This window comes from Chrysemys picta, chromosome 6 (genome assembly GCF_011386835.1).
Source record: "Chrysemys picta bellii isolate R12L10 chromosome 6, ASM1138683v2, whole genome shotgun sequence".
NCBI lineage: Eukaryota > Metazoa > Chordata > Testudines > Emydidae > Chrysemys > Chrysemys picta.
Window position 1 is genome coordinate 127,962,659 of NC_088796.1, and position 24,285 is coordinate 127,986,943.

At 46.7% G+C, this 24,285-nt stretch overlaps 1 protein-coding gene across 2 annotated transcripts; it reads right to left on the reverse strand.

The window, feature by feature from the left end:
* Window positions 1–302: 302 nt before the first annotated feature.
* Window positions 303–22,266, reverse strand: FNTA (farnesyltransferase, CAAX box, subunit alpha). 2 transcript variants are annotated; one of them, XM_005278877.5, is made up of 9 exons: window positions 22,038–22,266; window positions 20,637–20,722; window positions 19,513–19,627; window positions 18,346–18,450; window positions 11,765–11,891; window positions 9,513–9,661; window positions 4,781–4,843; window positions 3,296–3,467; window positions 303–1,017 (listed from the first exon to the last, which is right to left on the reverse strand). In XM_005278877.5, exons 1-9 carry the CDS (start codon window positions 22,181–22,183, stop codon window positions 889–891), a joined length of 1,092 nt encoding a protein of 363 aa, XP_005278934.2. In that variant the 5' UTR covers window positions 22,184–22,266; the 3' UTR covers window positions 303–888. The 2 variants fall into 2 exon arrangements, with proteins under 2 accessions (XP_005278934.2, XP_042715089.2); XM_042859155.2 differs by lacking the exon at window positions 3,296–3,467.
* Window positions 22,267–24,285: the final 2,019 nt, after the last annotated feature.

Below are 24,285 nucleotides of genomic sequence, written 5' to 3' on the forward strand. Positions count from 1 at the left end.
ACCACTGTCGCCATCCCATACAAATAACTCAAGGCTGCTTTTTACGTCAAGTATGATGAAAGCTCCCCGGTTCTGTCCTGATCAGAATATTCCAAGGCACAAGATACATTAAAGCAACATGGGAGTTGAAAACGCCTAACCCAGGGACTGATACCTAAAAAGCATGCGTGTGCTGGAGTGTGTACACCTCCTAGGCCTGTCTTTTAATTTATGGTAAGAGATGGTTAACGACAGGAAGCAATGTCTTGGTGCTACAAGACATTGTGTATAGAAGAGAGAAACGTTCTAAAAACACATACGAGTACTTGAAATATCTCTACACTTTTATTACAAAACCAGGTTGTTGGCATTAGTTGGGTACAATAATAGCACAATTGTGTTGCTGCTGCAGAGCTGTTCTGGCCTATGGCAACAATTGCATTCCCCGCTTAAAGCAACTAAAATTAAGTTGCTTTATAACCATTACATACAAGTTATCTGCAATGAATCTTATAAGTTCTGCATTAGGAAGGGGGGAGGGCATGGAGTGGATTAGGCTAGAGTGTGAGAAATTTATTCAGTGCCTTAAAAATAGCAAACCGAGCATTTATGTATTTCCTATTAAGAAATAAGTCCTTTATTTGGCATACTTCTAAAATGAATTTTAGACTTAATTACTTGATCTACCTATAGCTATTGTCAGCAGCAGCGGTAACCAAAGGGGATTGTGTTACACTGAACACTTCACACTCAGTTCCTGTTAAAAGCAACACCTGTGCAGTGCACATAGTTACATCACACTCAGGCAGAGGGGAACAGTACATCTAAGTTTATACTGGCTTGTCCCCCCCTACTTGGAGTTCCTTTATAAGTATCTTAGAGCTTGACACCATCTTCTGCCACTTGCAGTTATTGCTGCTGATCTGTCGGCAAGTCTGGTTCAGTGCCTGTGCTATGCTTGTTCCGAAGGGACCTTCCAATATACTTCCAATATTCCTTTCGGATTGTGTCTTTTTCGTTAGCCAGAATGTCACATAACTAAAGAAGGAAAAGTTACAAAGTTGTAATATATTAAATCAAAAGCTTAACAACCCTTAAACAAACACACATTAAGCACGGCCTTCTCTTCGGCGAGCAAAGCATGGCCTTTCAGCCACAAGTTTTGCACTAGTATCCACAGACTTCTGATAAATGCATCTTCCTAAAAGGAAATCAATTATCGCTATAGTTGATGCCAACAGGGCCAGATTAACTCTCCTGTGGGCCCGGGGCTATTAGATTTTGTGGGGCGCTTGGGGGGGTTGGAGTATGGGAGGGGGCTCAGGGCTGGGGAAGGGGATTGGGGTGCAGCTCTAGCTGGGGGTGGGACAGGAGGTTGGGGTGCGGCAGGAGGTTCGGGGTGCAGGCTCTGGGTGGGAGTTTGGGTGCAGGAGGGGGCTCCGGGCTGGGACAGGGGGTGCAGGGTCTGGGAGGGAGTTTGGGTGCAGGAGGGGGCTCCGGGCTGGGGTAGGGTGCAGGCTCCAGCCCAGAGGCGCTTATCTCGGGCAGCTCCTGGTCAGCAGCGCAGCGGAGCTAAGGCAGGATCCCTGCCTGCCCTGGCTCTGTGCTCTGCTCCCCGAGGTGGCCGGCATGTCCAGCACCTAGGTGGAGGGGCCAGGCCGCCCTGCGCAGTGCACATTGCACATGCCTGTAGGTGCTGCCCCTGCAGCTCCCAGCCAATGGGAGCTGCGGAGCTGGCGCTGGGGGCAGCACAAAGAGATTCCCTGAATGCTGCTTGCCTAGAAGTTTGTCTCCTGTGACTCTCCAGTTCTAGGCTAACTCTCAATAGCTTTCTTTGCACCCTGCTATCTTCCCCTCACCACCTTACAGGACATCTGGATATTTTGCTCCATCCCCTGGGTATAAATATTGCCCTTCAAATGTTAAGCAGAACACTGCGCCTTGTTTGGTGAGCCAGAGCTCGGTACCACCAACTTTAGGCCCCCAACATATTAAAGAGCCAATGCTGAGCAGAACAGTGCTGACACTTAAGAGGCATGACATTTTAAGGCATCAAGGCAAATTGTGGTGCTGGTGGACTGTGAAGGATGAATGGTATAAATCCATGGTACGCCCACATCTTGAATACTATGTGCAGATCTGGTTGCCCCATCTCAAAAAAGATACATTAGAACTGGAAAAGGGTTAGAAAAAGGCAACAAAAATTTTTAGGGGTATGGAACGGCTTCCATATGAGAAGAAATTAATAAGACTGGGACTTTTCAGCTTGGAAAAGAGATGACTAAGGGGGATATGATAGAGGTCTATAAAATCATGACTGGTGTGGAGAAAGTAAATAAGGAAGTGTTATCTCATAACACAAGAACAAGGGGTCACCAAATGAAAATAGGCAGCAAGTTTAAAAACAAAAGGAAGTATTTCTTCACACAATGCACAGTCAACCCATGGAACTCTTTGCCAGAGGATGTTGTGAAGGCCGAGACTATAACGGTTCAAAAAAGAACCGTGCAGGACAGGGCCATCAATCTACCTCATGCTAAATTCCATTACTGTTACCCTCAGAGGTTTAAAAAAAGCCCTTTAAGAGCCATGTGGAGTTCTGCTCTGCCAGTCTTGTGGACCAGGAAGCTAAGGGATTCTCCCTATACATATATCAGTTATTTTGAGGCTAAGAGCCCTCTGCTAAACTAGGTAGAGGGAAGTAAGAGCATGTTAGGAACTTACACTGAGGTTTTTAAAAAAACAAAAAAACAAAAAAACTGCTCTTTCAGCAATTTGAAAGCTCATTTATTCTCTTTACTTATTGGCATTTCCTCCTTTGCTTGCATGTAACGTTTGGGATCTTTCTGCTTTTCACTTCTGTCGGTGAAGCACAGGTGGCCTCTGTTGCTGGCAAGCTACTGTGAAAATTCTTGCATGCAGACTGGTTGATAGTCAGAGGCCGAGGATTCATATACTGTATGATTATTAACAACAGGACACTGCTAATGGAAGTCAAATGCCTTCTGAGTGCAGGGAAAAAACAACTCACCAACATCCCTGAACTTTTGAGTGGCTAAGAGGATTTCTCTTCAGTATAATGAGAAGTAGTAGATGGATACTGCACAGTAACAATTTATTAACCACGGTGCACAGTAACAGTAATGGAAACAACTACTTAATGCCGTCATCATCTCCTAATAACTGGGCAATTAATGTACAACTCTATTTTACAAGAGAGCTTTTCCATTAAAATAACCCAGTCTTTGCTTTGTGTGGCAATAGGTTCAGCTAGACAAACTCCCTGAGGTAGAAAACGTGAGCTCTCACAACTCACCTCTAATGCTTTGTTTAGTGTTTCTTCCTTGTTGTCACATTGGTTTTCTAGCATGTCTTCATATATATCCACAAGGAAGGCAATCAGATAGGGAGAACTGTGGCTTGGCTGTAAATCCAGCAGTTGCTCTAATAGATTTTGATATTTGGAAAGACCATGATCCTGCAGAATCCTAAAACAGAGATTAGTAAGTACTGCTGGCACCTTCGACAAAGAATTAAGCAAGTTTTGGCTTTGATAGATGTATCTGAAGATTTTAATCTAATAGGAGCTATAAATAGAAAAGAGGCAGAGGGGAATAGATGTAGTTCAATATAGCAACAAGTCAGCATTGCTGTAGCAGTGGCTTTCAACCTTTTTCCGTTTGCGGACCCCTAAAATATTTCAAATGGAGGTGCGGACCCCTTTGGAAATCTTAGACAGTCTGCAGCCCCCCAGGGCCCACAGGTGGAAAACCACTGCTGAGGTAAGCTATTGATGAACATCTCAAGTGCACAGGGAGACATGAGGCAGGGTGCCTTTAACCAACAACCTCCTAGCGCATAGCTGGTGTAGCCCAATACTATTGTTTTGCCCCCTCCCTCCCCCCTTTTTAAAGTCAACTTTTGGTGGTTTTATGCCACATATCCTTCCATTAGTGAGTGGGGCTCACAGAGAGATGAGCAGGATAAAGCAAAAAGGTTATAAACTGCTTTCCTCTACTACTATGTACATATTTTAAGTTGTTGGGACCCTGAAGTCCCATCTCCTTCCTATCGCCAGCCCCATCTGAAAAACTGAATTCAGTGTCAGCACAGCTAGGAAGGAGAGGTGGAAAGTAGGTGTGTGATGATAGGAGCAGGGTGGCACTATGTAATGCGGAACTCTAACCCTTCAAGGTCAGGGGAAAGTCAGCTTCTCTTTGCAGCATCTTTAACAGGGGTTCTGGAGACACTGTCAGTATGCTCTAATAAAAAGAATCAGAAAGCTGACTATGCCACCCATCTCATTCAGAGGAGGCCCAAAAAGAGACACGCTTGACTCCAGTCAACCAACTAACTAGGAGCGATCATTTCTCTTTCCAAGATTTTTCATTTCTTTACAAAGCACCATCTTCTGCAGAGGGGCGAGCACACGGTCGGCACTCCATGAATAAAGGCATTTATATGGTATTTTAAGGACTTAAGACTTATTTTTGGAACTAGTAAATAGAAACAACCTCCTGCACACTTTCAAATGTGAAAAGTATTGACGATCCCCCTGCCGAAGCTACCCAATCAGTAATTATGCGGAAAGTGGGCCAGGAGATTAGGTTACTATATTAGCCCTTTATGTGGGTATAACCTCAGGCTCATTTAGATCACCGCTTTCCAGTTGTTCCCCCAGAGCTGTTCACACGTCTAGGCATGAAACATGCAAAGTGAAATGGCCTGCAAGTGACACCAACCTGCAACAAGCCCCCTTATCAGAAGCCCTCACCCCACAGAGATGAAATACAAGTCTCACCCTTTTAGATAGTTCCATGCACTCTCATTATGTGGCACTGTCTTGATCATTTCTAGAGTGTACCTGTGAGGGAAAACACGGGTTACACTTCTGTCAGAGGTCAAGGAGCCAAAAAGAGAAACATGTTTTCTTTACCTAGACTCAGATCTCCTTTGCAGCCTCCTCCCCATCTCACTGTTCTCAACCCTCCTCTGCACAGGCTTTTTAAAATACACCTCTGCCCGGATAGAACGCTGTCCTCGGGAGCCAAAAAATCTTACCGTGTTATAGGTGAAACCGCGTTATACTGAACTTGCTTTGATCTGCCGGAGTGCGCAGCCGCGCCCCCCCCCCCCCCCCCCCCCGGAGCGCTGCTTTGCCGCGTTATATTCGAATTCGTGTTATATCGGGATAGAGGTGTACAGACTAAAGCAGACATTTTTCTGCTCACCTGAGGTGGTGGCATAAAACACAACTGCCATGCAACTTAACTGCAGTTGTTATGACACGGCAAGCCACTGCAGGAGAGCGGTTATGCGCCCGGAGGCGCTTGCCTTCAATTTACAATATATGAATTCCTACAAGTATTTTGTAGGAGTTTATTTCAGGAGAGGCTAACTCCCACACAGTACGACATAAGAAGCCTATAACATAATACACAATTTGATGGTACGTGGAAGAGGAGCTACATTTACTCTCCAAATGCTCTAACGATGGGCTCTGAAGGCAGAAGGAAGGAAAAAGTTCCAGCACTAAGAGCACGGATGTTTTGGCATGTGCACATGCTCGGACTGCAGAATCCACAGATGCTGGATTCCATTTCTTTGTGTGCATCCACAGCCCTGTTTGCAAAACTCCACTTACAAGGCCAATCAGTTGCACCTGTGCAAACTCACTGGAGGCATATAGCACTGGTGCCAATGAGGACATGGGCTGTTCCTTCCTAGCTCAGGCTAGTGGCAGAGTTAAAGTGAAGAGAAGGAGCACAGAGGCAGCTTCTCCAAGCGCACAGTCAGGAGGGTCACCCACCAAGCAGAGTATTAAAGAAAATGTCATGTTTCTAGCTCTACCAAAAAGCCTTCACATTCCTCTCTCTCCACTACATCCCCAAGCAGTGAGACTCATTTCCAGAAATGGGTGATAGCAGCGAGCAGTTTGCAGCCAGTTTTCAATCTCAAAATATTTGAGCCGCCTTGCCCTTCTGGAGCAGCCTTTTTACAGTCACTAGCAGAGGAACAGAGCTTCCCGCTGCCATCAGAGATCTTGGCAACAGCAGGTAGGCGAAGGTCTATGCTGAAATCTAGAAAGATTAACCCTTCAAATCTGGTTCTGGAGTAAGAGTCAGGTTAAACCTATCTCAATTTGAGTTCTGAACACAGGGTCATTCTTCACAAATAGATCTAGGAAGGTGTCCAATCCCTAGCTCTGGAGAATTAATCTGGAAATGCCTAGTCTCACAAGTCATAGAAGTGGTACAGATTCCGTAACATTCAAGAACGAACTATATACTGGGAGGAAACAAAAATGAATGGGGTTTTCTTATTGCTTTCATTTAAAGTCTTTCAACCCTCTTGATGACCGCCTAATTGGACTGCCTCAAGGGCTTAGGCTGTGCTCTGAAGAGGCATTGGGTCGTTCCACACAGAGTGAACGGATTGAAATCAAAATGATTTCTATCACCAATGTTAATTATGAATTAAATCAGAAAGAAGGAAACCTTAATTTTAATCTTGTTTTGCATTTGTACTTTTTTACTTATTTTCCTAAAGAGGGCTTGATTCTCACTGGTTGGTAACCATTACAAAATATTGGATTTGCAACTAACTATAGTCTTTGCACTAAATTTGGTATTTATTTTTGCTAACCAGGAGGCTACACTATTGTATAACTTAACATACATTTACTCATATGGTAAATTTTTATTTTTTTATGTTAGAAAACGGTGAACGACTAACTTCTTATTTACTAAACTAATTTTTTACTCATGATGTGTGTCAAGCTCTATTTGGATGGCAATAGGAATTCTTTTAAAATGGTTTTCCCACTAATTAAATATACCGTATATACTCGTTCTTAAGCTGAATTTTTTAGTAAAAAAGGGAAGCACCAGGGAAGGGGGTCAGCTTATGAACAGGTATAGAGAGGGGGAGGTGGGACACAGTCCCTCCCCCCAATGGAGGGAGCAAGGAGAGGCAGCACAGCCAGCAGAGGAGAAGGGAAGAGGCAAGGCCAGAGTCTCCCCGCTTTAGCCACGCTGCTCTCCCCCCCAGCCTCCGAAGCAGCTGCAGCCGTGCCGCTTGGCCCCGCCCCCAGAGCAGGCTGTGGGCGAGCCGCCCGGCCCAGCCCGCTGGAACTTGCTGCGGTGGTGCTGCCCAGTCTGGCCCGCCGGAGCACGCTGTGGCCGCTCCAGCCAGGCCAGAGACATCCTCCCCTGGCCCTTCCCAGATAAGGTGGGAAGGGATAGATGGGGAGAGTGTGGGGGTCCCGGGCTAGGGGTGGTCACAGGGGTTACTCCCCTGACTCCCAGCTTCTCCCCCCCCAAAAAATTTCCCCACCAGTTGCTGTCCCGGCCCGTCAGGGTAAGCAGCTGGTGCACCGAGACACTTTGTTTACTTAGGTTTACTTCCGTGCCAGCGGACGCTCGAGGTAAACAAACCATCTCGGCCCTCCAGTGGCTTATCCTGATGGCCCAGGAGCCAAAGTTTGCTGACCCCTGAATTATAGGGTTGGCTTATGAACGGGTTATAAAAAATTTCAATTTTTACTTATCCGTCTGGGGGGGGGGGGGGGGGGGGTCGGCTTAAACACGAAGCAGCGTATGATCGAGTATATAGGGTAATTACCTTAAATGTACTAGACACATAATAAAAAAGTAAGTTTATCAAAACTTGTTTTGCATTTAAAAATGAACTGATTTATTAACCAAAGGAAGTATTATCTGTAGTTGGTCAATCAAACTGATTGTTTCTAGTCACTGTGTCCTTCAAGATTTTAGAACTAGTACATCTCCTCCTCCCACCCCTAGTTTTTATTCATAGATTGGAAGAGCTTTCCTGCTTTTTCAACACCCAGTCACTTTTCCAAATGAGCTAGTCATTAAGCTGAACTAGTTGAACAAACTGAAAAAAAAATATTCTCTGTGCTCTAGCAGAAGTAGCTATTTCTACCAAAGGCTGCTTTAGGACTCAAACGCTGATGCCAAGTGCTCAGTCAGCAACTTCTCTCAGTTCAGTGGTCTGACTTTCTTTAAAACTTCAGCAGCAAACATATTCTACTTGAATTTTTTGTTTAATTGATGTAATTGATTTTAAGAGATTATACTAAGTCTAGCCCTTAATGTAGGATGTCAATTTCAAATATTTGTTTTCTTTTAAAAAATAAACCAATCAGTTTGTTTTTTTAAAACATCCAGGTTTTATCCCAAATATTTCCTTATTGCAATGTGCTTAGTTTAGGCAGAAACAACATTTTTTTTTTTTTATAATTGTTAGCCCAGTCTTCTCCCTTGGGATCTGAAAGTCAAGCTGGTGCTTTCCTTCTTGCACCATCTTCAGTAATAGACACTTCTGAAAACCAAAGCAGGCCCTCAGTTACACCAGTGCTATTTCTGAAGAGATTCCAAAGTTGAGGGGCCCTCATATCCAGAAACTCACTGCTTTATACAGGGGGCTCCAGCCCAAGCATCCGTGCTGATCATACTCATGGCAGTACTGCATGGGGAGAGATGCACTTTCTCAAGGAGATGGGGCCCTAGGTAATAATGCGCTTTATAGGTTAGTAGCAATACCTTAAATTCTACCCCGAAATCAATAAGCAGCCAGCACAGATCATGGAGCACTGCCATAATATGCTCACAGCACAGGATATTTAGCTTAAACTAGCAGGCTGCCAAATATTGCACCAACTTCTGTTTCCAGATGGGTTCAATACATAGTTCCGTATAAACTGCACAGCAGTAATGTAACCTGGAGGTGACAAAGGCATGGAAAGCAGTAGTAAGGTCTGCATCAAGAAACAGGTGCTACCCATTAGACCCCCACAAAAGCAATCCTGGCTATTGCTGGTCTCTGATCAGCCAGTGGCAGCTGAGAATCTAACAAGTCCCCTAGGTTGCAAACTTGAACAAACAAGACACAGAAAGACACATCACCATACATTTTTCTGCTTTCTTCTCATGACCAACATCACCTCGCCTGAGTCTTGGCCACCTAGTTCTCATTCATGCCCCGATCTCAACCAAGCACTAGGTGCGTCCATTGACCGCTTTACTCTGGTCAGAGGAAATGGAGGCAAAGCGGAGTGTCATCCACATACTTAGGATACCGCAATCCATTTCTCTACACTAACCGTCCCAATGGACCTAGATATACATTCAACAAGCGGGGACACAAGATAGAACCCTTCATGAGTGCTCTGGGGGAGGAAAAGAAGTTAGCCACTATCAACCTTTCAGAATGCTCAGCAAGTAAGAGAGCCATCAAGATCAGCTTCTCCAACCCAAACGTAGCTTGCAGACAAGTCATCACCTCATTATCAACGGTATCAAAGGCATCTGATAGATCTAACATGAGCATGGATGCTTGAGCTCCTGATTATTGTTCTAAATCTTCTACCAATGCCAGCACTGTACCTTTTATTCTGTACCCTAACAGGGAAAGGTCAAGGGGAGCTGAAGCATTCAAGAACATGCCTCACTTCTTTTGCCTACGAGAAATGGAGGGCACCAAATGTAATTGTGCACAGTATTACTAACTGGACTTCTCTCTCTAGAACAGCAGGATCGTTGTAGCCAGTGGTGTTGGAAATTACAAAATATCTTTGGTTCCAGACAGAGTTGTTTCTCACATCCTCTTTCAGAAGCTGGTCTACATACTCCAGTTCATTATCCCACAACTTGAACTCCTACAATGGTGAGAAGAGAAAAACAAAATAAAAACCCACGCATTTAAACGTTTTAACAAATTCTAGTTACTTCCTTCTTCCTTTGAAGAATTCCAACCTAACTTCTCACATTCTGATTAGACCTAGTTGAAGAAATCAATGTAGTAAATTGTGAAATTAGTAAATTTTTGGGGAAAAACAGGAGGTATAATGGGAAGTGTTAGGCAACCCTCATTATATAGAGCAGGGGTTCTCAGGACAAATTTTTCTGTGGCCTCGGAGTGCGGCCATGAACTCTTGCTGGTGGCTGCTCTCACATTTTTTCCTAAAATACTTAGTTAGCTTTAGGAAAAACAAATAAATATGCACATATACACGTCCAAATCAGTGTAATTTATTTATTGCTGGATACTAAGTCTTTTGTGAAAAGTGATATTAAACATAGAAGTATCACTTTTCACAAAAGACTATCAGCCCCGGCAAGCCTGGGGACAAATTAAGCTCTGGATGGGGTGTGTGTGTGTCAGGATAGGCAATAGAGGCCAGGGGCAATAGATTTGGGGGCAGTCCGGGGGGGAGACAATGGGGGGCCAGAGCCTATAGCCCCGTAGCCAGAGCCCAAAGCCTCGTGGCCCGGAGACGGGGATGGAGTCTGAAGCTGTGTGACCGCAGCCTGCTGCCCCACCACCCCAGGGAAGCTGGGAAACTCACTGGCTGCTGCTCCTCCAGCTTCGTTCCCTAGCTCTGTCCAGAGAGGGGCAGGGCCCCACCCCTGCTTGCAGCCCCAGCAGACAACACCAAGGCGATGCATCCAGGAGCAACATGGAGTGGGAGGGGCCGCTGCTTGGCCCCTCCTCCCCCCAATCACAGCCCAGGAGGCTGTGGCCACAAGAAAAGCAGCTAGTAGCCGCCTTTGAAAAACGCGGATATAGAGGGTGCTACTAGTGGAGGGGTCGGCAACCTTTCTGAAGTGGTGTGCCGAGTCTTCATCTATACACTCTAATTTAAGGCTTCGCGTGCCGGTAATACATTTTAACGTTTTTTAGAAGGTCTCTAAGTCTATAATATAGAACCAAACTACTGTTAGGGTTACGGTCAGGCCGGAAAGCAGGCTGAGCAAGGCTGGAGATCCAGACCCCGGCTGGCAGCAGGTCAGCGGCTGGAACCCCAGATCAGCAGCTGAGGTGAGTGGAGCTGGCAGCTGGTAGGGCTGAGCAGGGCCGGAGGCCTGGACTCTGTCTGGCAGGGGGCCTGCACTGGAACTCCAACGGGAAGCAAGGCGAGTGGGGCTGCGGAGATGGGGATGCTGGATGGCAAGGGGCCAGCAGCCGGAACCCCACAGCAGTGACTGAGCGGCTCAGCTCACCGCTGCTCTGGGGTTTCCGCCGCCAGCTCCTGCCAGCCGGGGTCTCAGCCCGCTGCCAGCCGCGGGTGCTGAGTGGGACCGGCGGGAACCCCAGAGCGGCGGAGGGCCGAGCAGCTCAGCGGTTTCGGCCGCCGGCTCCTGCCAGCCGGGGGTCTCAGCCAGCTGCCAGCCTGGGGTTCCTTCCCCCAGGCCGGCAGCGGGTGCTGAGTTGCACTGGCGGCTGGACCCTGGCTGGCAAGGGGCCAGCAGCGGGAACCCCAGAGCCGCAGCGGGCTGAGCGGCTCAGCCCACCCCAGATCTGGGGTTTCGGCCACTGGCTCCTGCCAGCCAGGGTCTCAGCCCGCTGCCAACCTGGGGTTCCTTCCCCCAGGCCAGCAGCAGGTGCTGAATTGCACCGACGGTGGGACCTCTGCTGGCAGGAGCCGGCAGTGGGAACCCCAGAGCGGTGGCAGGCTGAGCGGCTCAGCCGGCGCCGCGTGCCATCAAAAAATTGGCTCGCGTGCCAAAGCTGCCGTAGGTTGCCGACCCCTGTACTAGTGCTTCCTGTAACAAAAGGCACAAAGGCAAGTAGCCAGCAGCAAATTTTTGAACTGGTTAGCTGAAAGGTTAGTTTACAGCTGAATTCTGAGTTGACACCCACGTAATTGTTTTCACTCCATCTACACAAGTCAGCGGATAAAGTTCAATTTAAGAAACAAGCCTCTACAATTTGGGGAGGATTCTCCCTCCAGAGAAAGCAGCAGACCTGGATACAATACCTGAATAACCCACTGTCTGTGCTGCCAAGCGTGGTAATTCTTGGCATCCTGGTTAAGAATTTCAGCTATAAACTCAAGCTCTTGAGATGGATCCTTCAGCCACTCGACCAACACCCGTCTGTGGTGCCTAAAGACAAAGTACAAGAATTTAAAAAGCTTCCCTTCCAAGATTTGCTTCAACTTTAGACTTTATTAAAATACTTACCAGAACAAAAACCCACCAAAAAAATACCAAGACACCAACCCATCACCAGAGTAGTACTTTTAAAAAGAACCATGAAACATTTCACCTAGCTTTTCTAGGGATTGCTATAGTGTAAACTTGCAACAAGGAAATGCCAGAAATGTATCTACATATTGGTATACAACCTCTTAAAGAAGGATAATTGCTGTGTTTGACATGCTTGAGAAGTGGGTGAGAAAAGCCACGCAGGAGGTATAATAATTTAAATAGAACTGAGTTTGAGTACACAAGATGGGTCGTACTTGAGATAGTATCACACTTAGAAACTTGCCATATTGCCAAGAAGTGATCTTCACGGCTAGACCCATCGTTCTAATAGAACCCCTCCCCGCCAAAAAAACCTAACCATTGTTTCCCTACGAACACTGCGAAGTTCTCTCGATCACTTATTTTTTTTTAAATATTTTCCCCGTCTGTTTTACATTGTCATTTGTCACTGAATTTAGAATGCCTTCCTAAGCTTTCAGATTCCGCATGTTCCAGTACACATGAAAACCTGCCCACAGTCTACTTCTAAAGAAAGTATTGTAAACATTTTACTAATGTCTTATTCGTCTCACCACTTCATTTCTGGGAAACCAGAGCAAGGACACGAGTACTAGTTTCAAACCAAAGTTTCTCAAATGACGTCAGAAAGCAGAGCCAGTCATAACATTAGCAAGGATCACCCTAGCATGAATTATCCAATTCAGTTCTTTGGTCTCTGTCAAGCAGTGAACATTTCAGAGACTCCTATTACTCCGTAGCTCTAATATGGTTTTTCCTTTTCTTGGGAGCCAGCATTTAGCTTTCAGAGGCCTCTTCATGGCAACATTTAACTACCCTTTGGGTCAGGGTTGGCAGAGGTGACACCCAATTAGTTTCTTGCTGCTTGCTCAGGTATTCATATTGGTGGTCAGTCTCCAGCTAAAGATGAGAGCACAAAAGCTTGCAAATGTTCTGCTTGCTCCTGCAACATGTCCTCCTCTGTATCTGGGGACAGAGGTGCCAGTGAGACCCTAATTTATCCAATCCTCATCAGCTGTCAGTTTCAGAGGCTAAAATGAATAGGCAGATGGACTTCCTCCATAACAAATATGCTATTCGAGCAGCATACAAGCTTCTCCTTCCCACACTACTCAAATGGAGGGAAGCAGAAGGTACAGAGTACCAGAAAATCTCAGGAAAAGAGTGGGCAAACAAAATGACCAAGGGTTTCAACTCCTGTCTCCAAGGGACTGGTTAGTTGTCTTCCTTCACACATCTCTCCAGCTAGTCTTGGCTTTTTCTCCGTTCAGCACAGACACTTCCACCCAAAGTCTTCCTGGGCAGAGGAGCAGGATTCACTAATTACCTTTGCTCTTTCTCAGAGGCCACTCCTCAGTCAGAGAACCATCTTCTCCTCATACCAGACAACTCCTTGACCACAGCACATGTGAAAAGGGAGGCGCCAGAAACATGACATGTTTCCTTTTCAGTAGGTTCAGCTGCAACGTCTTTTACTCACTCAAGGAGGTTCACATCAAAGTATCACTAAACCTGGACAACCTTACTAGGTGGTGTAGGATCTCAAACATGTTCTCATATGTTAGTAGTCCTATGGGGCGTCCCAAAGTTTGATTCATTTGCATCAAAGCTCAATGCAAAGACTCATGGTTGATTTTCCAAGACTCAAGCACAAAAAACTAAGAGCAGTGGGTTCCTTGTCTTAACACTGCCCCAGGCACCTCACCTGTATTTTCCCCTCTTCTTTCCTTGTGGCTAAGGCTCACCACAAAGTCTCTCTCTTTGGACAGCTCTACACTACAGCCTAAGTTGATATAACTTACATTGCTCAAGGGGGTCAATATATAGCGCTGCAGCGTAGACTTGCCTTCAATCTAAATACCCCTAAGTTGGTCCAGATACAGATGTCCAGGAAGCACTCTACCAGGGGTTGGCAACCTTTCAGAGGTGCTGTGCCGAGTCTTCATCTATTCACTCTAATTTAAGGTTTCCTGTGCCAGTCATACATTTTAACCTTTTTAGAAGGTCTCTTTCTATAAGTCTATAATATATAACTAAACTATTGTTGTATGTAAAGTAAATAAGGTTTCAAAATGTTTAAGAAGCTTCATTTAAAATTAAATTAAAATGCAGAGCCCCCCAGACCGGTGGCCAGGACCGGGCAGCGTGAGTGCCACTGAAAATCAGCTGGCGTGCCGCCTTCGGCACTCGTGCCATAGGTTACCTACCCATGCACTCTACCATGCCACAAAGTCCTAGGATCTGGGGAAGATCTGCACAATGCTACACTGAAAATTTGGTCACCCTGCATAAAACTGGAATACGTCACAGATACGCCCTATAAATAAAATCAAGGCTATAGGTCTGGCTCAGCCCTTAGACATTCATCCTACAGCAATAAGACGTGTCCTCAATTCCCTGAACACAACAGGCCTCACTCACCTTCATATCAATATTTCTCAGAGCAGTTGGCCAGTCCACCCAAATGTATGAAATACCCAACAAGAAAACTCAGTTTGGTCTTTCGTGAGCTAAAGAGTGATCCCTTCAGGCCTGTGGATTCCTTGCATTTCCCCCCCGCACCCTCTATTAAAGTAGCCATTTTAGTAATCACTCTGTCCAGGAAAGTATTACGTGGAAGCTCTTTCTATTGAAAAAACTATTGTATTTTTCCACAGAGTTTTGCAGATTTTGCCCAAATGAGCCTCTAGTATAAAATCCAAGGGTTAATCTGGCATTCTTTTTGTTCTAATCCAAAACTTCCACTAAGAATAAAATAACAGAATTTAAATTCAAGGCCCTATGAACATGAATAAAGCATACTGGTAATCTCCTGCCCTGTTTGGTGCTTTTCACCTTGGATGAAGAGAAAGTCTCATGAGACTAGAATAGCTGAAGGCCAGCGTATCTGAAGCATTCAAAGCATCTGGGACGGTCAGCCAGCTTGTCCCCTGGTTTGTTCTGCAATGTGCTGACAATGGCTCTGTCCTAGACTGGAAGATCTGCAGACCAGCAACATAACGGTTCTGTAGGCTTCCAGGTAGTGGTAAGCTAAGTTTATTTTACATGGTTGGAAACTGCTGTGATATGTAATTTATCATAGAATATCAGGGTTGGAAGGGACCTCAGGAGATCATCTAGTCCAACCCCCTGTTCAAAGCAGGACCAATTCCCAACTAAATCATCCCAGCCAGGGCTTTGTCAAGCCTGACCTTAAAAACCTCTAAGGAAGGAGATTCCACCACCTCCCTCTGTAACCCATTCCAGTGCTTCACAACCCTCCTAGTAAAAAAGTTTTTCCTAATATTCAACCTGAACCTCCCCCACTGCAACTTGAGACCATTACTCCTTGTTCTGTCATCTGCTACCACTGAGAACAGTCTAGATCCATCCTCTTTGGAACCCCCTTTCAGATAGTTGAAAGCAGCTATCAAATCCCCCCTCATTCTTCTCTGCTGCAGACTAAACAATCCCAGTTCCCTCAGCCTCTCCTCGTAAGTCATGTGCTCCAGCCCCCTAATAATTTTTGTTGCCCTCCACTGGACTCTTTCCAATTTTTCCACATCCTTCTTGTAGTGTGGGGCCCAAAACTGGACACAGTATTCCAGATGAGGCCTCACCAATGTCGAATAGAGGGGAATGATCACGTCCCTCGATCTGCTGGCAAGGCCCCTACTTATACAGCCCAAAATGCCATTAGCCTTCTTGGCAACAAGGGCACACTGTTGACTCATATGCAGCTTCTCGTCCACTGTAACCCCTACGTCATTTTCTGCAGAACTGCTTCCTAGCCATTCGGTCCCTAGTCTGTAACAGTGAATGGGATTCTTCCGTCCTAAGTGCAGGACTCTGCACTTGTCCTTGTTGAACCTCATCAGGTTTCTTTTGGCCCAATCCTCTAATTTGTCTAGGTCCCTCTGTATCCTATCCCTTCCCTCCAGCATATCTACCACTTCCTCCCAGTTTAGTGTAATCTGCAAACTTGCTGAGAGTGCAGTCCACGCCATCCTCCAGATCATTAATGAAGATATTGAACAAAACCGGCTCCAGGACCGACCCTTGGGGCACTCCGCTTGAAACTGGCTGCCAACTAGACATGGAGCCATTGATCGCTACCTGTTTAGCCCGACGATCTAGCCAGCTTTCTATCCCCTTTATAGTCCATTCATCCAGCCCATACTTCTTTAACTTGCTGGCAAGAATACTGTGGGAGACCGTATCTAAAGCTTTGCTAAAGTCAAGGAATAACATCCCCTGCTTTCCCCACATCCACAGAGCCAGTTATCTCCTCATAGAAGGCAATTAGGTTAGTCAGGCATGACTTGCCCTTGGTGAATCCATGCTGACTGTTCCTGATCACTTTCCTCTCCTCTAAGTGCTTCAGAATTGATTCCTTGAGGACCTGCTCAATGATTTTTCCAGGGACGGAGGTGAGGCTGACTGGACTGTAGTTCCCCGGATCCTCCTCCTTCCCTTTTTTAAAGATGGGCACATTAGCCTTTTTCCAGTCATCGGGGACCTCCCCCGATCGCCATGAGTTTTCAAAGATAATGGCCAATGGCTCTGCAATCACATCCGCCAACTCCTTTAGCACCCTTGGATGCAGCACATCCGGCCCCATGGACTTGTGCTCGTCCAGTTTTTCTAAATAGTACCGAACCACTTCTTTCTCCACAGAGGGCTGGTCACCTTCTTCCCATACTGTGCTGCCCAGTGCAGCAGTCTGGGAGCTGACCTTGTTTGTGAAGACAGAGGCAAAAAAATCATTGAGTACATTAGCTTTTTCCACATCCTCTGTCACTAGGTTGCCTCCCTCATTCAGTAAGGGGCCCACACTTTCCTTGACTTTCTTCTTATTGCTAACATACCTGAAGAAACCCTTCTTGTTACTCTTAACATCTCTTGCTAGCTGCAACTCCATGTGTGATTTGGCCTTCTTGATTTCACTCCTGCATGCCTGAGCAATATTTTGTCCAATCTTCCACTTCTTGTAAGCTTCTTTTTTGCGTTTAAGATCAGCATGGATTTCACTGTTAAGCCAAGCTGGTCGCCTGCCATATTTACTGTTCTTTCTACACATCGGGATTTTTTTTCCTGCAACCTCAATAAGGATTCTTTAAAATACAGCCAGCTCTCCTGGACTCCTTTCCCCCTCATGTTATTCCCCCCAGGCAATCCTGCCCATCAGTTCCTGGAGGGAGTCAAAGTCTGCTTTTCTGAAGTCCAGGGCCGTATTCTGCTGCTCTTTTTGCTTCCTTGTGTCAGGATCCTGAACTCGACCATCTCATGGTCACTGCCTCCCAGGTTCCCATCCACTTTTGCTTCCCCTACTAATTCTTCCCAGTTTGTGAGCAGCAGGTCTAGAAGAGCTCTGCCCCTAGTTGGTTCCTCCAGCACTTGCACCAGGAAATTGTCCCCTACACTTCCCAAAAACTTCCTGGATTGTCTGTGCACCGCTGTATGGCTCTCCCAGCAGATATCAGGGTGATTAAAGTTTCCCATGAGAACCAGGGCCTGCGATCTAGTTTCCAGAAGAAAGCCTTGTCCACCTCATCACCCTGGTCTGGTGGTCTATAGCAGACTCCCACCACGATATCACCCTTGTTGCTCACACTTCTAAACTTAATCCAGAGACTCAGGTTTTTTTGCAGTTTCATACCGGAGCTCTGACCAGTCATACTCCTCTCTTACATACAATGCAACTCCCCCCCCTTTTCTGCCCTGCCTGTCCTTCCTGAACAGTTTATATCCATCCATGACAGTACTCCAGTCATGTGAGTTATCCCACCAAGTCTCTGTTATTCCAATCACATCACCCACCTGTATCTTTGACAGACATATTTCTGTATACACTACTTCTAGATACATCCACTCCCTGTTAGAATTCATAGCCATGGCCTTTCCCAGAGAAAAATGGCCTATAAACTGATAATTTCTCAAAAAAAAAAAAAAAAAAAAAAAAAAAAAAAAAAAAAAAAAAACACACCACAGTCATCCCTCTTTATGTATTTCATTTGGGAGGATTTTTACAACAAAAAGGCAACACCCAAGAGCTGCTGAAAGCTAAAATTCTTCATTTGTAATTGCTTAATTTTTGTTGTGTCAGAATAAGTTTGGTAGTTTTAAAGCTTTTCTCATGCCTACCTACATTACTTAGTACTCATAGCACTGGAGTAGAGAGTTATGGAGACCTCTGCCTGGGGGCAGTCCTGTTTAACCCCCTCTGAAATGGGCTCCATCCAAGGAGGAAGGGAGAACCCTCACCTCCACACTTTTAGAACTGGCAGCCATGTCCATTTCTGAGATGGTCAAAGGTAAGACAGTTTGTCTCTAGAAATCAAAAAGATTTTACCAGACTTGGTAATTCTTTGGCTGATCTTCAATGATAGCTGTAATATAGTTAATTTCCTCATTAAGGTCCTTTTTCAATGAATGCAGGAGGACTCTCCGGAAATGCCTAAAGAAAAATAAAACACACACACCATTTAGGAGGTTTTTTTTTTTTTAAAAAGCTGGAGTAAATTCAGTTAAAAGTACCTTAAGAATTAAAGCAATTTTTAAGAACACAACTAATTCTGAAAGATGTATTTATTATTGGGTAGTTGGTATTAACCAAAATAGGTAAGGTTACAAACAAACATATTGATATCCAAGATCTTGTCAACTTTAAGTTTCTACTGAAGACTTGTCTACCCCACACCTGTTGCAATGTCACTGAACATAGTCTACCTGATATCAAAATAACTGGTATAAATCAATGCAATCATATTAGTAGGAAAAATACACAAGGAAGTATTTGACATATTAGGAAAAACTTTTGCACTAGGAGGGTGGTGAAGCACTGGAATGGGTTACCTAGGGAGGTGGTGGAATCTCTATCCTTAGAGGTTTTTAAGGTCAGGCTTGACAAATCACTGGCTGGGATGATTTAGTTGGGAATTGGCCCTGCTTTGAGCAGGGGGTTGGACTAGATGACCTCCTGAGGTCCCTTCCAACTCTGATATTCTATGACAGTACCTATTGGTTTAGAAATCTAGTTCTGTGAATTCAGAAGGCCTTACAAGTTTAGTATTTACTTGAAAATTAAACTGGCAGGTATTACAAAGGGGATTATAGAATTACTACAGTAATATTTACTACAAAAAAACTAGCAGCTAATATATTTAGATATTATAAGAACTTCCTTTGAAACAAGCAGGAAATGGTTCCAATCTTTTCACTAGGAACAGGTGTCATCAGAGAGACACTTTCAATATGATTTGTCATGTCACCTTAATCAGTGGTGGTTTTTAATGGCTAGTTCTCATCTTGTTTGAAAGTTTAGACTATCAGATAGCATTTCCCAGGAATTAGCGATACTGCATCAAAATCTTACTTTAAGAGCTTGCTGCAGCTTCCAATAATCCTCAGCCTCCCAGAAAGCAAGCAAGGCCAGGCATACTTTGAATAATACACTGCCAGGACAGTTGAAAGAGAAATCAGGTAATCTAATCAGATAATGGTAATGACTATTACTTACCACACAGTGTAATTTGCAGCATTCAGTTCAATGGCATCCCCCGTTAGCTGAAAAGCTCTTTCACTCCTTTCATCCCGCTGCAGAACAGCCCGAAAGTAATCATAGACATCTCTGACTGGATAGAGGAGAGCATATTACCCAAAACAACTAGAAGAAATCCTGAATAGAGGATTTAAGACTGGCAACCCATTGATGCAACTTTGTGTGTGTCAAATACTATTCCCTAAAGGTGTTTGGTCCTAACAGTCTGCATACTGATCCAATAGCACAATTCACTAGAATCATTCTGGTGGGATGCTTTCCAGCGCTCAGACTAGAAACCTCCTAAAACATCTTTCAACAGATCATCTAGTTCTGTCCAAAATAGTCATGAGGGCACTAGGAGTCATGCTATTTCTCTACATTCTTGAGATCCATTACTGCATTTTCCTCTAGGCCTAGCCGCACCATCCTAATTGCTTGCATTACCTGGAACGTGGGTGCCTACCAAGTAGTTTTAATACTTGCTTTATTCTTTTTAAACTTCATTCTGTAATTTTTAAAAGATCATTTCTGAAAATTTGAAAAGACACAGGAGGGTTTTGTTTTTGTTTTTAAAAGTGTGGGCACTCCAGGATGTGAAGGTTGTAAAGCAGGCAAACATTATCTTTGGAGCTTTGAGAAACTCAAGATTCTCCAGTCTCTAGAAAAATGCAAGTTTATGGAAATGTTCCTTTAAAAACGGACAGGATTAAGGCCATTTCCATACTTCAGTTTTTTTAGTTTCAACAATACCCAGTAATTATGACAAAGTGAAATACCTAAGCTTTGTTCTAGGCTCAAGTTGGTTTACAACAAATAAATTCTCAAAAAACAAATGTGCATGGTAATTTTATCTGGTGTATTTACTATTTTAATATTAAATTCCCAACATTTAAAATTCACTTCTAGATGACTACAGGAACCGTAAAGACAACTCATGTTTTTATAGTTACTAGCAGTGACATCCAGCACAAAAACATATTATTGAAAACTAAAGTCTAGCTTCAGTGGTGCCACTGACATATTACACAGATGTTCTCACCTTACCAAGGTTTAATTATACTTAACATCTTAAAACAAACAAACAAACAAAAAAACCTTACATTTTTCACTATAGATGATCTGAACCACAGGATTTGGCCCATCATTTTGAGGTACTGGTTCGATGTCAGCCCATTCTTTTCTGTGCCTGTAAATTTACATTTTCTTTTCAATGTTTTATTAGAAAAAACTACCAAAGCCACCCCCAAAAAACACATGTATTTCAGTTGCACCATTCTACATGGTGGTCATTATCTTTGCCATAGAATTGCATGATACAAACGTAAGTGATACGGTAAAAGTTATATTAGCTGGTCATGTAGCCTAGAGAGCAACTATGTTCCTTGATCTTGGAGAAGCAAGGTGGGTGAGGGAATATATTTTATTGACCAACTTCTGTTGGTGAGAGAGTGAAACTTGGAGCTTATACAGAGCTCTTCTTCGGGTCCATTGACCTTGCTCATTTCTGTCATTAGTTTCGACCACAAATTGCACAAACTCAAATGCTGTGCTCTCAACACAGTTCAATGTTTGGACTAATGAGGGTTACTTTACCAGCCACCCCAGAACCCCAAATCATTGGCAGGTACATTTGCATACGTATCTGGTGACATGTAACAAGGTCCCAGTTGGGAAGCGCTCTGTTGCTCCCACCCCCCCTTACAGTGTCTTTCCTTTCTGATAGGGACTCTCCCCGCGCTGGGCCGCCCCCATTTTGAACGATGTCTCCACTGACACCCAGCAATGAGACACGGGCACACCAGCCCAACCCAGCGGCCTAGGAGGTGTGAGCACCTTGCCCCGCCCCTACACCCCCCCACTGCCCCCCGCCCCTACACCTCCTCGCCCCCCTCCCCTACATCCCCCCGCCCCCCCACTGCCCCCCTCCCCTACACCTCCTCGCCCCCTCCCCATCACACCCTCACTGCCCCCCGCCCCTACACCTCCTCACTCCCCACCCCTACATCCCCCCACTGCCCCCCTCCCCTACACCTCCTCACCCCCTCCCCTACATCCCCCCACTGCCCCCTCCCCTACATCCCCCCGCCCCCCCACCCTACACCTCCTCACCCCCTCCCCTACACCCCCCCTACTGCTCCCCTACACCTCCTCACCCCCCTCCCCATCACACCCTCACTGCCCCCCGCCCCTACACCTCCTCACTCCCCAGCCCTACACCTCCTTGCTCCCTGCCCCCCTCCCCTACACCCCCCCACTGCCCCCCTCCCCTACACCCCCCCACTGCCCCCCTCCCCTACACCTCCTCACTGCCCCCCGCCACTGCCTCCCACCCCTACATCCCCTCACTACCCCCCGGCCCCTCACGTCGGAGACGCCACGCTGCGGCGGGGAGCCCCCGGGCCCTGGCGGGCGGGAGACGCGTCTCTGCCCCCGGGCACGCAGCGTTGGTCTCCCCGCGGGGCTGCTCCGATCCCTGGCGGAAGGGAGCGGGGGGCCGGTACCTGTACAGCAGGTAGCCGCCCGGCTCCAGGGGCTCCCCGTCCTCCAGCTCCGGCTCCCCGTCCCGCGCCTCCGGGCCCTCCACCTCCGCCATCGCCGCCAGCCGGGAGAGCGAAGGGACGCTTCCGGGAACAGCTCCGCACACCATAGAGAGGAGAGCGGGGCTAGCTAGAGAGTCTCCTCCAGCGGCCTACGGCGGTGCCCACGAGACTCGGCCCTTCCGGTCCCGCCCCCCCGCGCGGCCTATTGGCTCCAGACAGAGCGGGGGGCGGGGCCAGCCTCCAGCGGGCTCGAGCCTGTCCCGCTTGGGCACTGGGCGGCTGCGTCCCTGCGGAGCCGGTCCCTGGACAGCTCGGAGCGGCTCGGCTGCCCGCCCGCCGCACACCATAGAGAGGCGGCCGGGGCTAGAGAGTCTCGGCGGGGCTGTAGCCGGGCTGGTTCCCGGGGCGGGGGTACAGGTGCAGCCGGGGCCACAGGCTCTGACTCCCGGGGCTCGCTCCAGCTGGGCCTGTCCCAGCGCTCACAGCCCCGGGGCACCAGGCCTGGCGGGGCACAGCGCCCCTGCGCCCAGCAGCCCCCCAGGGCCTGGCTGCGGGGCTGTTCGATGGCTGGGAGCTCGCCCCTGGCGGGAGCCCAGCGCCCCCCGGGCACAGCGCAGCCCCGCAGCCCCCCGAGCCGCAGGTAGCCGGCAGAGGCCAGGCCCAGGTTTTGAATTGCAGTGTAGCCATGCCCATGAGGTCAGCAGGGAGCCCCCCACCTCCCCCCGACAGGAATTCTCCTGGAACCCGCTCCCAGCGGTATGAAGGGCTGCAGAACAGGCTATATCGCCCTCGCGCTCTGTGGAATCGTAGCCCTCCGTACAGCGCAGGTGTTTACTAAGAAAGGGGCTGCCCCGTACAGACGAACAAGCTTCCACGCAGCTCCAGTCCCAGCTTGGTCTCCAGGAACCACCTCCTAGCTCGTATTCCAGACAGCACACCGCAACGTCTAGTGGCTGAATAACGTACTGCAAGTACAAGACCAGGAACTTCGTTGCGCTCTCTTACATTCTCAAGACACTGAGGCCTGGTCTCTTAAAGTCAATGGCTTGTCTCACCTATAATGATATAGTTTCTCTTGGGGACTGAATAGGGTCTCTCTTCTGAGGATTGACCTTACCTGGGTTTCTAACCAATATTGCCCACATAATATAGATATAAAACATGACAGGTTTCAGAGTAGCAGCCGTGTTAGTCTGTATCTGCAAAAAGAACAGGAGTACTTGTGGCACCTTAGAGACTAACAAATTTATTAGAACATAAGCTTTCGTGGACTACATCCGAAGAAGTGGGCTGTAGTCCACGAAAGCTTATGCTCTAATAAATTTGTTAGTCTCTAAGGTGCCACAAATACTCCTGTTCTTTTTGCAGATATAAAACATGGGCTCTTGTAACCAACCACAAGAAAATAGAGGCTTCAATGCAGAAAAGGAAATAGAATCATATTAAATACATGAGGAACAGCCCTCCAATACAGTCTCAGAGAAGCCATTCCTCAGTGTCCCAATGGCAGGGGAGCCCCAACTACCTAGGGAGGAAGGATGCTGGTCTTGTGATCAACGTGGAGACCCACATTCAATTCTTGTGTGATTTTAGGAAAGTTGCATAGTCTGTCTGTGCCTCAGTTCCCCATCTGTAACATGGGGATAATAACACTGCCCTGCCTCAGGGGTGTGGTGATGGCAAAACTTCCTTAGTGACTGCTGGCCACTTCAGTGATGGGGGGCATGTAAGTTGATAGATTGTGGCTTTCCCTGAGGAGAAAGTGTTTTTAAAATCCCTCCCACTACCAGAAGCCTGGTCAGGGAAGTAATTACGACAGCAGTGTTTCAGTGGGCCAGGAAGACAGGGATGAGGTAGTAAGTAACCCCCAACAACAGCAAAACCCCAACGGCAGCCAGTATAGCACACACATACCCCCTGTAGTCTATCATTTCCAGAGGTGGAGCCAGGCCTTAGGAGCTTCCCAGCAGCAGCATGTCCCTCCTAACAAGGCTCCATAGCAGCTTAGCAGTGATGTTAATAGTGGGGATGGAGCCAGGCCCCTGGATTGGTGGGGTACTAGGTGGCAGATTATGGTGCATGGTGGGGTGGAGTTCTGGGGAGGTGGGTGTGTTGGGCATTAAATGTAGTCCAGGCAGGGGTGGGCTGTGATGTCTGGGGGTTGTTTACTGGTGGTCTTCACTGGCTAGTGTGTGTGAATTGTTGGGGT

Bases quoted from the DNA above. Each gene is read 5' to 3' on its own strand.
- FNTA (XM_005278877.5), bottom strand. From the start codon at position 22,183: ATGGTGTGCGGAGCTGTTCCCGGAAGCGTCCCTTCGCTCTCCCGGCTG. The intron at 18,451-19,512 runs GTAAGTAATAGT...ATTTTTCTTTAG, and splicing joins GCTGCAAATTACACTGTGTG to GCATTTCCGGAGAGTCCTCC. The intron at 3,468-4,780 runs GTGAGACTTGTA...TCTCTGTTTTAG, and splicing joins GCATGGAACTATCTAAAAGG to GATTCTGCAGGATCATGGTC.